Genomic DNA, 13,274 nt, shown 5'->3' with positions numbered 1-13,274 from the left:
GGCATTGAAACTCTATCTAAAATTTTAAAAAATAACTAAAAAAAACATTTAAAAAAAAACCATGACATATCATTAGTGTGGGTAAACCTTGCTTTGCAGTTGGCTTGACACGTCTGTAGCCACTCTTCTTCCTCCTCTTCAATCTCTCTCTTTCTCACACCTTTTTTTCATCTTTTCTCTGACTCAGTAATGTGCAGTGAAACAGTAAATGTTCCCGTGCTGTGTTTTAAAGTCTAAAAAGGTCACGGCGGCCAGTGTGTCTCATTGGCTGTCACATTTATGGAGGTTTTGGTCTGGAACACACACGCGCGCTCTTTTTAGATGTATGAAATAATAGCTATTTTTCTAAATTAATGACTGTATGGGAGGAGGAAGGAAAGCATGCGAGGCACCAGAGAGAGAGAGAGAGAGATTTAGGACCTGCTGCTCGACCCAATCGTCACTCGTTTGGTGCGCTCTTCAATTCTTTTTAATTTTTTTCCCCCCTCTTGCGACATCACCACACCCCCCCCACTCTCTCTCTGAGCCACGCTATAAAATAATTTTGCAGCAGTCACTTGTGGGTATTGTTGTTGGAGCCTGCCCCTCTGCAGGTGGCAGCTTGAGGATTAGTCAGGGACAGAGGCGCAGCAGGATGGACCACTGAGCCATGAGGTAAGAAACTATTCGCTTACACCTCATCCTCTGCGTCTTTTATGATGTAATGACTTTGCGAATGACCGCAGGCGCAGTTTTATTTTATATTATCGTATAGTTTGGACTTTAACTGAAGCCCATCGCTGCTGACATAAAATCCCCTGGTTTTTTGGTTGTTTTTTTTTTTTTTCTGAGTTCACAAGATAAAATTTAATTCGGAAAATGGTGCTTCGTGAAGTAATAACGCGCGTAAACGACAGATATCAAATTTGTGACTATTTCAGTCAATAAAAAGCAACAAAACATTGACAGGCCTATAGGTTTACTAAAAAAAACTTGATTGAATTGTCCATCAAATCCTTCATTTCTGCTCCCGAGTAGGAATATTGAATGAACTTGCCTTTACTCTACCATTCATTAAATATAGATTTTTTTTTTTTTTAAATTAACACGTCTAAAATGACGTGGATGTCACATCAGGTCATAAGGGGAGAAGCATACTTCTTTTTTTTTGAAGGAAAAAAATGTCATTCATTCAGGAAAAAGGACTGTTTTTCCACAAGATTTTGTCTCATTATTTCAGAAAAACAAGATTTTTTCTCCCCCCTCAGCTGAATGCTTCCATACATGTGTACTTTGGGTTTGATCTATTTTTGCCAGCATCACACAGAGAATCAAAATGTCTCAGCGCGTTTCTGTGTTCCAGGGCACTTTAGTGGAGAAAGTTGTTCCCTCTCTCTTTCCCTCCTCTCTCTCCCTGGAAGGGGGGGGGGGGGCTCTGACCTGAGTCCCGCCACGTTTCTGACTGTAGAAGCAGCACTTCTCGCTGCTTTGAAGCTCGGTGGTGGAGCCTAGCCTGATGGTTTGGTTTGAAATCATCAGATTCTGGAGCAAACTAGGTGGTGTCAGCCCTCATTAAAGCGTGAGATGCGGAGATTAAGGGAGCACCGGCTCAACCTCAGTCGGCGGGTGAATACGGCGCGTGTCCTGCAGCATCCGCACGCCTCTGTTGCGCTTGTCCGCCGCTCTTTTCTCCCTCCAGTGAGACGGAATCTCGAGTGACATTTAACATTCTCGCTTGAAGTATTTGCTAGGTTTTGTTTTGCTTTTTCAATTACGGCATTTCGGCTGATTTTTTTTTTTTTTACTATTATTTTTTTCTTCATTTTTTTTTTGTTTATAATTCCAACAGCTTGGATTAAATGTACTGGAGTAATGAAAAATGTTGCTTCCAGCTACGAGTCACATTCGGCCGTGAATTACCAGCAGACAAAGCTAGTTATTAACTGGTGAACATGTTGAAACACTGAACATTTAAATTGCTGTGTATTTCCCCCAGGACGGGCAGAAACATCCACAGAATGGATATCTGTGACACTTTTCAGCTGAGCTGCAAGATTATATCACATATCTGGTCTTGAACGAGTTCTTGGATGTTCAGAATCTGCCTCTATCAGACCAGTGATTTAATTTTGAACCAAAAAATACAGATCAGGAATGTTTAAATCACCCCAGTGCTGTCTGATGCGTCACATTTGAGTTTGTAAATTCAACCTTTGATTGAATCGCCCTCCTTGGACCACCTGAGGAATCAGTAAGCAGGGTTGCCCCCTTAGGCAAGGCAATTTTATTTGTATAGCCCGTTTTCACAAACAGTTTGTCTCAAAGGGCTTCACATGGCATCGTAACAACATCCTCTGCCCTCAGACCCTCACATCGACTGAGGAAAAACTCCATAGAAAACCCTTTTGACAGGGAAAAATCTGAGAAACCTCAGGGTGAGCAACAGAGGAGGGATCCCTCACCCAGGACGGACAGACGTGCAGTAGATGTTGCTACAGACAAGAAAAGAGTTTACAATACAAAATGTGGGAAACATGGAAATGTTAATAACAGTTGAAGAAGGAAGCTTCTGGAAGGGGAGGCAGGGAGAGCAAGCCAGCTTGATGGGGGACTGGATGACTGGATAGGATAAGAAGGGGGGGGGGGGGTGCGATGCAGGCGGCGATGAGAAGTTATTATAATCGATCCATTTGAATGAAATGTTAACTTTCCGCAACATCTGAAGCGCAGTTCAATAATGCGCCCGTACTTTCATCAGTGATCCGTCTCCAAATCGGTCTAAACACACTCTTAATTATCTGTTCCTCTTCAGTAAACCCAACATTTAGATTACACACTTCACCTTTTCTCAAAATGAAAGCGACTTTGTGCAAAATCAGAATTTATGGCCCCTTCGCGGGAGCGTGCATCCACACAGCAGTTCCTCTTCTCAGGGAGTCGATGAACTTCTAAACGCATCGATGAATGCGCACTGTTGGTAACACCTGAGGCTCCAGACCTCACAAACCACTTTGCTTATGTTGTGTAGTCCACACAGATGTCACGCGGAGGCCACCAGGTTGCTTATTTAACCTTTGCGGAGAATCCATGGCAACGGGAATTATGGGGTTGAAGCTTCTTAGCGAGCCTCAGAGCTGAGGCCGGGCCGCATGTTCAGCTGAGCGCACGAAATATAATGCAGTGTGGATAAGCATGTATGGTTTTACTTTGAATGTGTGTTTGCAGTACATGCTCCTCTGATGCACGGCTACGTCTCCCTACCTTCATAATATCCTCTACCAGAATCTTTTGCTCGCTTTTCCTTGTAAATGGACAGTTACATAAAGTCCACAAAGCCTCCAGATGGACTGAGGTCCACTCATTTGGCCAGGAGTCATTTTCTAGCATAGCATTTGACACACGCGCACACACACACACACACACACACACACGGTTGACCTGTTACACAGCTGAGGGCATTTGGGATCTTCCTTTCATTCCGTAATCTCATTTTTGTTCGCATATACCTTTGGCACAGCAAAAAAAAAGAAAAAAAAAAGATGAGGTGTGGTGTAAAATGCCCTTTTTTTTTCAGTCGATGTAATGGCCATACTTTTTTTCTGATTTGCTAGATGAGCTTTTTTGCTCTTAACTAACCTACTCTACTCGCTTCAATTTTCTGGAAGCTGTCAGCAAAATACATGGAATTCCAGAGTAATATGAACCAAACACTCAGCCAAAGAATTGGCTGAGTGTTTGGTTCATTCTAGGAAACGGCATTCAAGTTGAATTCATCTCTTCTGTGGGCACAACACTTTTGGGGCAGTGGTGTAAAATATTTGTATTTATTGTGACATGACTACTTTAGAATGAATACATTTCATTTTAATCAGGAATCCTGCAGCAGCCTCCATATCAACGGAGGCACCCGGTTGATTGTGTCTACAGATATTGCAGTCTAACCTCATGTATATATATTATTGTGGGTATAAAAATAGACAAACAGAAGCCACGGGCATGTACAAGTCACATCCTCGAGCGTGACTATAGACAGCGACTTGGCAGAGAGTCAGCACCAGGTGGCATCTCAGGGGTAACAAATGCCGGCTTCCAATGAACCAGAATGTGCTGGACTGTATCGCTTCCACAAATAGATCCTGGTTTTGTTTGAGGAATATTTGCTCAAACGAGTAGTTAGATGTAAAATCGTTTATGTGAGAGCCAGATCCCGTGAATCATTTGCATTTTATAATCCAAAGAAACTGACGGTAAAATATACTGAGGTCAGATTTGTCTGTCAGAAGGGGGGGAAGTATTTTTTACCACTCTTTGCCCTCCTTGTAGTCCGTAACAGGCTATGCTAGTCTGCTAACAAAAACAAGCCTGTTGCTAACCTCAATCAGGTACACTTGATTTTAGCATTTCCTGAAGGCCTCATGCCTTTGATTGTGTTCTGTAGCAGGTCACCACTCTGAAATGACAAAGTTAGTGCGGTTAAGAGTCTTGTAATGATTGATTGATACTTTTGCCTTGGTTCTACGCTGTCGTCGAGTTCCGTGTCCTCTGCATCAGGATTTATACTCTGGTGGTCTCTGATCCAGGACACAGGAATTGTCTTGAGTTTCTTTGTGACGTTTTTTTACAACGGCATCCAGAGAGGAGCGATTAATTTGGGGAATTTGCACTGATAATTGTTGAAAAGCGGTTCCAAGTTAAGGAAAAAAGACCAGAGGAGGTGATGTGGAATTTGGAAAGGCATAACTGGCAAAATACAACCCCAGGACCAAAAGTGGCTGATGGACCAACTCAAATACCTCAAAGGAAAACAAAGTGTTCCCCCCAAAAAACCAAAAGGTCATGTCAAAAAATCTCAATGCGAATGACTGCGATGAGTCTGCAGGACTATTATACTACCAAAGGAGGGCGCTCTCTACATTTAGATTAGACTAAAGACCTCATGTTGATTGTTTCTCACAGTCGGGCCTGTTGGGAGTTATGAGATGTCAAGTGCTGGTCCAAAGCAGCATGGTTGATATGCCCAGGACGTTTCGCAGCATTGGAAAATTCTTCGACAAAGAATGCGAACTTTGCCATTGTGGCATAAAGTCCAGGAATTGTTGACGAGCTAAGAATTGGCAAAATACATTTTTAGTGGCCAAACATGTCAAATCCTGCCAAGCAAAAATAAAATTCAGTGTTGCCGTTGGGTACTTCCATGTCGATACGGGCCTCAGGAAAAACTTGGTCCATTCATGCCATAAGCCGAAGATAACACACGATTTGACTCACGACTGACAACAGAACTTATCTTCTGTATGTGGCCAATCAAACACTTGAAGGAGACTCTGTCCTCGGGGCCTTCTTCCAGCTCTGGGCACCAGGTTGGCCTACCCTGGGCTTTCTGGATATTTTATGTTTACTGATAATCATGCACTGGTGGTCTCATGACCTAAACTTGCGGCAGCCCTGCCGTACCATCCTTTTCCTTTATCGCCTCATAAATGTGGCACAGTGGGTGTGAGCTTTGCCCTTCAGCTTGCCCACACGGTGTTGCATGGAGATTATCAGCAGCGATCCTGCTACTCCGCTCACTGATGCCCCAAACCGTTTTGCAGCACTAAACGTAGAAGCGAATTCATTGGCGCATCCTCCCCTCCGTTGTGAGAGAGAAAATGTTTAGTTTATGGGACAGTGTGTGAATAAATTATGTGTTCTTTCTTTTTTGTCTCCAGTTTTGTCCTCTACTGAGTCAGCAAGGGCGATTGCGCTATTATGTCCATTATTCTCTTATACATTATGATTGTGTTAATCTCTCTGTGGCCAGTCTATACACTCAGGCATCGTTGACCTCTGTCTGCTCTTACCGTTGAGAATTGCCTCAGAATCATTTATACTTACACATTTGCACACACACACACACACACAGACACACACACACACACAAGCACACGAGACGACATGTCCCACGGGAGCTTTGCAACGTGGGTTTCAAGTGTGTCATCCTTTCTTATGTGTGACACACACACCACACATGCATGCTGCAAGTGCATCTGCTGGTGTCTGCACTCAGTGGCTGCTCCACATCTGTTCATGTATTGATCCACTGTGTGTGTGCGCGGTGTGTGTGTGTGTGTGTGTGGGGGGGGGGGGGGGGGGGTTAACCCAACATTGTCCCCCACAATCTCATGCTGCATGACACATTGTGCATGCGTGGGCAATTGGTGTCCATGTGCGCGTGTGTGTGTGTGTGTGTGTGTGTGTGTGTGTGTGTGTGTGTGTGTGTGTGTGTGTGTGTGTGTGTGTGTGTGTGTGTGTGTGTGTGTGTGTGTGAATGGAGTTTATCCTCACTGGCCCAGATGCCCCAGCTAAATCCATCACCAGCAGTGCTGCACAGCAGTGCTAAGCTGGAACATTTGGCACCAAGCTAGAAATGAAGAAAAAAAAACACACACTCAGTCATACACATATGCACACACACACACATACACACATAGAAAATTGGGTTTAGGGATTTTTTTTTCAAAAAGATTCAGAGGAAGTGGATTTTTTAGCAGAGAAGTTGGACACAGGGAGCAGGACAGGAGCTGTTTCTCTGACGCTCTGAGCCTTTTGGTGGCGGTGGGGCCCGGGGCGTCCGTCCCGCTTTCTCCACCTGCTCATTCCTTCATCAGCGGCCGAGGATGGAGCCATGTGACGATGAGGACGAGCTGGGGATGTTAACCACTTTCCAGTAAGTCAGGATGCTTCTTGTTGTTGACTCGCTGTTCGCCAGAGACAACGTTTCAGCCAGAGCCACCTCTCTCACCACTTCCAAATCAGACTTTAAGCTCTTTAGCAAAGGCTTTGTTGATGAGGCTCCTTGGGAGGTTGACACACAGGTTGCTGCTGGTTGTGTGTGGTCTGCCTTGGGCCTCTGGCTCGGGGTCGTAGATGCATTTTGGGGTGTTTACACTGGTTTTGGCCCTCGTCACGTACGTGGGTTAAGTTTGTTGGGATTGTAGTTGATGAGTACAGTTTTGCAGCCCAACATCGGCTGTGATTTGTACACAACAATGGCAGTTTTGATGAAGATCGTAAAACATTCTAGAGCGTCTGTCCTTATGGCGCATGCAACACGTTCTTAAGATCTGCATCTAGCAAAGACAACAATAGATCACCAAATCTACTCTCTGTAGCGAGTGCCATTTTGCATCCCTGATTAAATGGAAGTGAATGGGATGCAAAATGGAGTTCCGCTTCAAAATGCTAAATTTCCTGATGTTTTGCTTCATTATCTCGTTGCTTGTCTAAGCAGCCTGGGGGGATGTACCGCCAGGCTGTCTTGCTGCAGGCTTTACAGCGGCCATATTGTAATCTTGCTCACTGAATCAACGGCACGTGAGCGATGCGTTACATAAGGCAGAGGTAGCTCCAAGGAAGAGGCCTTGTAATTGCTGAACATGGCTGAGATTACATCATGGATTGATGCGGGGGGGGGGGGGGTAGCTACCTCGCCACACACACATTTTGTATAAATGTTGATGTACAGTATAATACATGCTGCACATTTTGTGTGTGTGCGCGCAGGCAGAAGGGATCAGGAGTTGGCTTCACTGACCAAAGTTGGTAACTGTGGCTCAGGAGGGGATTTAACGAAGTTTAATTGTTTTAATATCATCCTTCCAACTGATTGTCATTTGGAGTTTAAATCCACACGCACACACACTCTTCGTGTGATTGATGGACTTCTTGGCGTAAAAAGAGGTAGATTCCTAGATGTTTACGCGTGGGAAGTTCACATTTATCTAAAAGTGCATCACGCATTGAATTCATCACCAAATGTAAGCGCTTTAATGAGAAATAAATCATCTGTTGTCAGTCAGGCAGAGTTGTGGGGGGCTCAGTCACGTGGCCACAGTGTGAGTTAAACTTTTCTTGTTTTTGTTTTTGTTTTTTAACACACGGCCGGGTTTCCTTTCCACACAAAGTGTTGCAGCCGCTGGTCAGCAGTGGTCTGCAGGATTGAGGAGGCGCCAGATCGCAGCATCATTGTCGAAGGATTACAGCAACAGGGTGATAGGTCATTGGCTAGGAAACATGTGGCCCAGAAAGCAGACAAATGAAATTTGATTCAGCCTCAGCTCTGCTGTGTCAGTCAGTCAGACAGACAGACAGGCATTGGCTACTACTTTTAATCTTTCCACCTGCTGTTTTCTGCGATTCAAACCAGCGATATTCCAAATATTTGCATGTTGACTCAGCAGCTGCAGTAAGAGTGAGACTTGTCAAAAATCGGGTGAACCTGCTGTGCTTTTTCCACTGCAGGAGGTTCACAACGGAACAAAAACCTACTTGACAACACCAGCAATCTTTGCACTCGAATGTTGCACCCGAGTTCAAAACTGCATTTAAAAAAACAAAAACCAATTTTCGTGTGATTTCCTGCTGCAGAGACGGCGTTTGTCAACTGAAAGTTCTTTGATTAGAACCTGCCGCTGCACCAGAGGATGTTGGTGCTCCGACTGGTCGGTTGGTTGGGCTGGACAAGCCTCGAGGCCAAACCGGTCACAGGCCGATTAGCTTGCTGGCAGGGTCCGCAAAGCCTGCTCTTCTTTTTCACTCTCCTTTCTGTGGGATGTGAATTCACATTGGTGACAGGAAGCAAATGGTTTGCTGGTCATGAAGAACAACACATCACCCACTTGGCTTCTTTTTCTACTTGGCTTTTTTTTTTGGTTGTTTTTTTGAATCAGGCACGCTAATATGTTTCATAAGTGACACAAAAGGTCAAAAACGAAAAACTGTAAGAGGCCACAGCGCCACCTAGTGTTGCAGAGGTTAACGTACTAGCTGGATTGAAACAGCATGTAACCCAACAGAGACGCGTCATAAAACAACTTGAAAGCATTTATTGAAAAGTCTACTTTATGTCTTTTCTTCCCTTACACTGTGTGAGAACTACAAACAAAGTACTGCGATGTGTCAAACTGCATGCGGTGTACTGCATACACTGCTGGAGTCGCAGTATTAGTCCTGTGTCAGAGGAACTTGAAACAAGAGATGCAGCCCTGAAAGAGCTGACCACGTTATTGACCAACAAGGCTGCACCATCAATACCACATGACTAGCAAAAACCCAGTGTGTGTGTGTGTGTGTGTGTGTGTGTATTGTATTGTATTGACAAGGCCTCAGTGGGGTGTTGTGTACGTTTGTAGACTCATTGTTGTTCCTTTTGAAGCTAATGGAAGTATATCATGATAATCTCACTGGGGATGCTACTTATCACACAAACACAATATCCGTAGTGTGTGTGTGTGTGTGTGTGTGTGTGTGTGTGTGTGTGTGTGTGTGTGTGTGTGTGTGTGTGTGTGTGTGTGTGTGTGTGTGTGTGTGTGTGTGTGTGTGTGTGTGTGTGTGCGCGCGCGCGTGTTTGGATCAGACATGGAACTACATGTTGCACTAAGTGGGGATTTGTGGCGAAAATCCATCGCTTGTTTTCAAACAGTCAGAGATCTTTCACAAATGTGGCACAACTAAAGTGCAAAGCCACAATCCGCTAATGACTAAATGCAGATTTGGCAGCGCCGCCGCCACCAATTAAGAAACATTTACATCCGGCGTGGTTATCGCATGATGTTTGCATGTCTGCGTGTGAGATTTAAAAGCCATATGCCATGTAGCCACATATGTTTGCTGGCATGTTTACAGCGGATGGATGAGATTAGGATGAACAAGTCGTCTTCCACCCTTGTTTGTTTTTTTAATATCTGTTGTTGGAAACTTCACGACTGCCGAATGTCTTTTTATTAGACCTGACTTTTTTTTTTGCTGTCGAAGTTCATTTGTTATTTACATACTGAAAAAACCCATGTAAACACAGTGATTGTTAAAAAATATATTTTTTTAATAAAACATTTGGAAAAGCCCATACTTGATATTTTCACTAAATTATTTGCCCATCAGAAATGAAAGACAATGAAAAAAGGTACATAGACTTAATACGAAAATTAAAAAAGATGGATATCTGCCAATGTTATTCTGCGTCCCTCATAGTTAGGATTTATTTGCATTTAGACGACCATGTAACTTCAACATTGTCTTTTACTGAGGCTAAACATACAGTTAAACAATTAATAGTAAGTAGATTTTGTACAGAACATGAAAATGAAAATGATGGCCCTCTGTGTCCCTGGAGCTGACTCACCGGCGAAGCCTTTGAAACCTGCCATCACTTCACCCTCCCAGACACATTTTCACACATCGTCACTGCCGCGTGAAGCGAGTGGAAAACAAAACGCAGCAATTGGAGCAAACGTTGTATGAAGACGGACGCACCTGCGGGACATGTCGGCTTGATGCCGGAATAAAGAATATACGAATGCAGGTGTATTCTAATGTTTGCCGCTTCCCGACAGACCCCCGTGGACCGATTCAGAACTCCATAATGCTTCTCCTCTTTTCGTTATGACTTCCACTCTGGCCCAGAACGTTTCCACCATCACTCTGACGTCTTTTCTCTCATCACTGGGAGCGCTGCCCAGTTATGATGAGCAAAGCTGGGACTGGTGCCCAACTTAGAAGCCCTCGGGCCCCTTTGTCATCACACATTATTGGTCCATTGCCTGCTAATCACACCGTTACATTCACTGAGCGGTGGGGTCTATTTTTGCTCATCAGAAACGACTGGAAGCAGGTGTTGTCTATAATCCTGCATCTTCATTTATCTTTTTAGAATGCCGTTGCGGTTCTGTTGTATAAAGAAATGCATTTACAGGTTCAAAAGTGTGTGTGTGTATTTGGCTGTTAGACTATTGACTGGTTGCCTCCAGAGATGTGGGGCGCGCACACACACACACACACACATCTCGTCAGCATTCAAGCTCAGTGAGTGTTGCATAATTAAATGTCATGCTGGGCTTGAAGAACAGCTAATAGCATTTGATCAATTTGTTCAGTCTACATCTGGGTCTCCGCGCGCGTGTGCGCGCGCGCAACTGAAGGAATAAATACACATATGCATGGCTCAACCACCCCCCCCCCCCCAAATAAAAAAAGCTAGAGGGTGCACGACGGACAGCAGCTCACTAATGTACTGTGAATTGACAAATAGCTCCCGCCATTTCCCACTCTTCTTTATCTCCTCTACGGCCGTGACAGGCTGCGTTATTGAAGAGGCCCGTTGAGGAAGCTGACAGCAGGAGGCATGAGGAGAGGGCGGAAACAAAAGCCGGACCAAGCCAAACCTATCATATTTGTTTAAACCCGCCGGGGCCCTCCAGTGGTTCAATACGTTGGAAGAAACGATCTCATTTCTGCCAGGTAGATTAAAACGCCGCTATCCTAGGAAAACCTGAGACACCCTGAGTTTGTTTTCGTTTGTTTGTTTTCCCAACTTGAGGAACGTGAAGCTTTAGTTTGTTGGACTTTGATTAGAAATTGATGGAAGGAAAATCAAATGCGGCAGCGAGCTTTTAAATCTGACCTGAAAGTCATTGGGGGAAGAAAAAAACCTGATGAGAATTGGTTATCTCAACATAATACAATAATGAACTGGTTTTCCTGCAAATCCATTTTACCTCATTGGTAGTGGTGGAATAATCAAATGTTTTTGGGATTTTCTTCGCTTCTTGTTGGCATGCATCGTCAGATTTAAATGATAAAACCTGCTACTTTTATGCATTCCATGTATAAACACAAGTCGATAGATGTGGTTTCTGGATCCACATCGTCTATGTCTGGATAATTTAGCCCGTGGGAACAGATTCTATAGATTTAATGCTCACTCGACTCCTGAAAAGTGTTTGATTTTTTGATTTTTTATTTTTTTGCAAACCTCGCCGGCACTTCGTGGAAAAGGTGTTTCTTTTAAGATAAAGAAATGAAAATGTTGAAGTTTTTGCAGGTGATACGTTGATAAAAACATCATTTTTAATACCGTACTCCGTCAGACGAGTTGAAAGATGCGAGGAAAACGTGAGAAAGAGGGAGGACTGGTCTTGTCACCGCAGCTCTGAACCTGCCCCAACACTCACCACGAGCGAAATCTTTCCTCACAGTTATTTATTTATTTAGGATAAGAACCCAGAAATGGTTAACATTAGCCAAAGAGCCGCGGTTTTCAATTATTAAGTGGAGATGCTGATGGTGGTTGAGTCGAACCGCCAGATGAAGGTTCCGAGGAGATGGAAGTGGGAAGAGAAGAACTTTATCATGGATGTCCTGTAAAGCCGCCCCCTCGCTTGCCCTTTACCCATCTCTGTTATTCGCTTCATCCTTCAATCTCCTTCTCTCCCAGTCCATCAACTCCCACATTACACCTTCGCCTTACACCGCCTCACTTTTATATCCGCGTCTTTCCCTCCCTCCATTCGTCTATCTTGCTCTACCTCCTTGCGCTACGAATCCCCCTCTTTCTCACACCCTCCTTCAATCCAACCCCCCCCCCCCCCCCGCCCCTTTACCCTATCAGATTAGGCCATGAGGAAAACAGAGCCACAGATTGCCGTTTGGATTATGAGTTGTGTGGGAATTAAATTTTATGATCTCATTGTTAAGAGGAGTCACATATAGTATGTACAGTCCTTGTGTGTGTGTGTGTGTGTGTGTGTGTGCGCGCGCGCATGCAAAGGTGTTATCCTTTCTAATGACAGGGAGGTGGCATGGATGCCTGGCACTACCCTGTTGCATGATGGGAATGTGAGATAAATGAATTGGATTCATTTATCGTGACCTTGTGCTGTAGAGTTGACAGCATTAGAAATGATTGATGATGGGACTACAGATGATGGTATGGAGCAGTAAACCGCTACTATAATTGTGGAAAAACCCCGTTGTACTTTAGGTTGTTGTAATATTACAAATGAAGGCCTCACACTGTTCTATGACCCAGCAAAGCAGCGTGTGGAGACTGTCCTCCCAAGAAAAATGGCGCCCTAAATACAAGTGCCATCTGGTAGACGTCAGTGGAGCAAGAAAAGCCGCGTAAGGTAGCAGGTTTTGGCGGCTGAGATCGGTGCAGCCGACCATTGTTCAATCCCCAGCTACAAGGTGAATCCTCTGTTTTGACTTGCCTAGCAACAGGTGATAGCTTCCTATTTTCCTATTGCCAGCGGCGAGTTGATACTACTGTCATGACAGATGTTTCTGCAAGTCAAAACACGCTTACGGGTCGTACAAGAGAAGTGGTTAAATGTCTTGTCACATCAATATATATCAAATGCTGATTTATTCGAAAGAGGACAAGAAGGGGTGGGGTGGCTTTGAGGTAGAGGGGCGGTCTCGGTTTGATGCTCCATGACCGTGTCGTGGTGTACTTAAGCAGGATACTGAAACCCGAT

At 44.3% G+C, this 13,274-nt stretch overlaps 1 protein-coding gene across 2 annotated transcripts in view; it reads left to right on the top strand.

Annotated features, from left to right (window-relative positions):
• Window positions 1–385: 385 nt before the first annotated feature.
• LOC147272614 (FERM and PDZ domain-containing protein 4-like) overlaps window positions 386–13,274 on the top strand; it is a 55,853-nt gene continuing 42,964 nt past the window's right edge. The window contains exon 1 of one of the 2 annotated variants that reach the window (XM_086198327.1): window positions 386–654. In XM_086198327.1, coding sequence (XP_086054453.1) covers window positions 650–654 — 5 coding nt within the window. In that variant the 5' untranslated portion in view covers window positions 386–649. Of the gene's footprint in view, window positions 655–6,297; window positions 6,689–13,274 lie in introns of those variants that run through there. The other variant, XM_086198301.1, reaches the window with a different exon arrangement.

This window comes from Aulostomus chinensis, chromosome 1 (assembly GCF_037954235.1).
Source record: "Aulostomus chinensis isolate RoL2024-O1b breed Wild chromosome 1, RoL_Achi_v1.0, whole genome shotgun sequence".
Taxonomy (NCBI): domain Eukaryota; kingdom Metazoa; phylum Chordata; class Actinopteri; order Syngnathiformes; family Aulostomidae; genus Aulostomus; species Aulostomus chinensis.
This window is presented reverse-complemented; position numbering and strand designations above follow the sequence as displayed.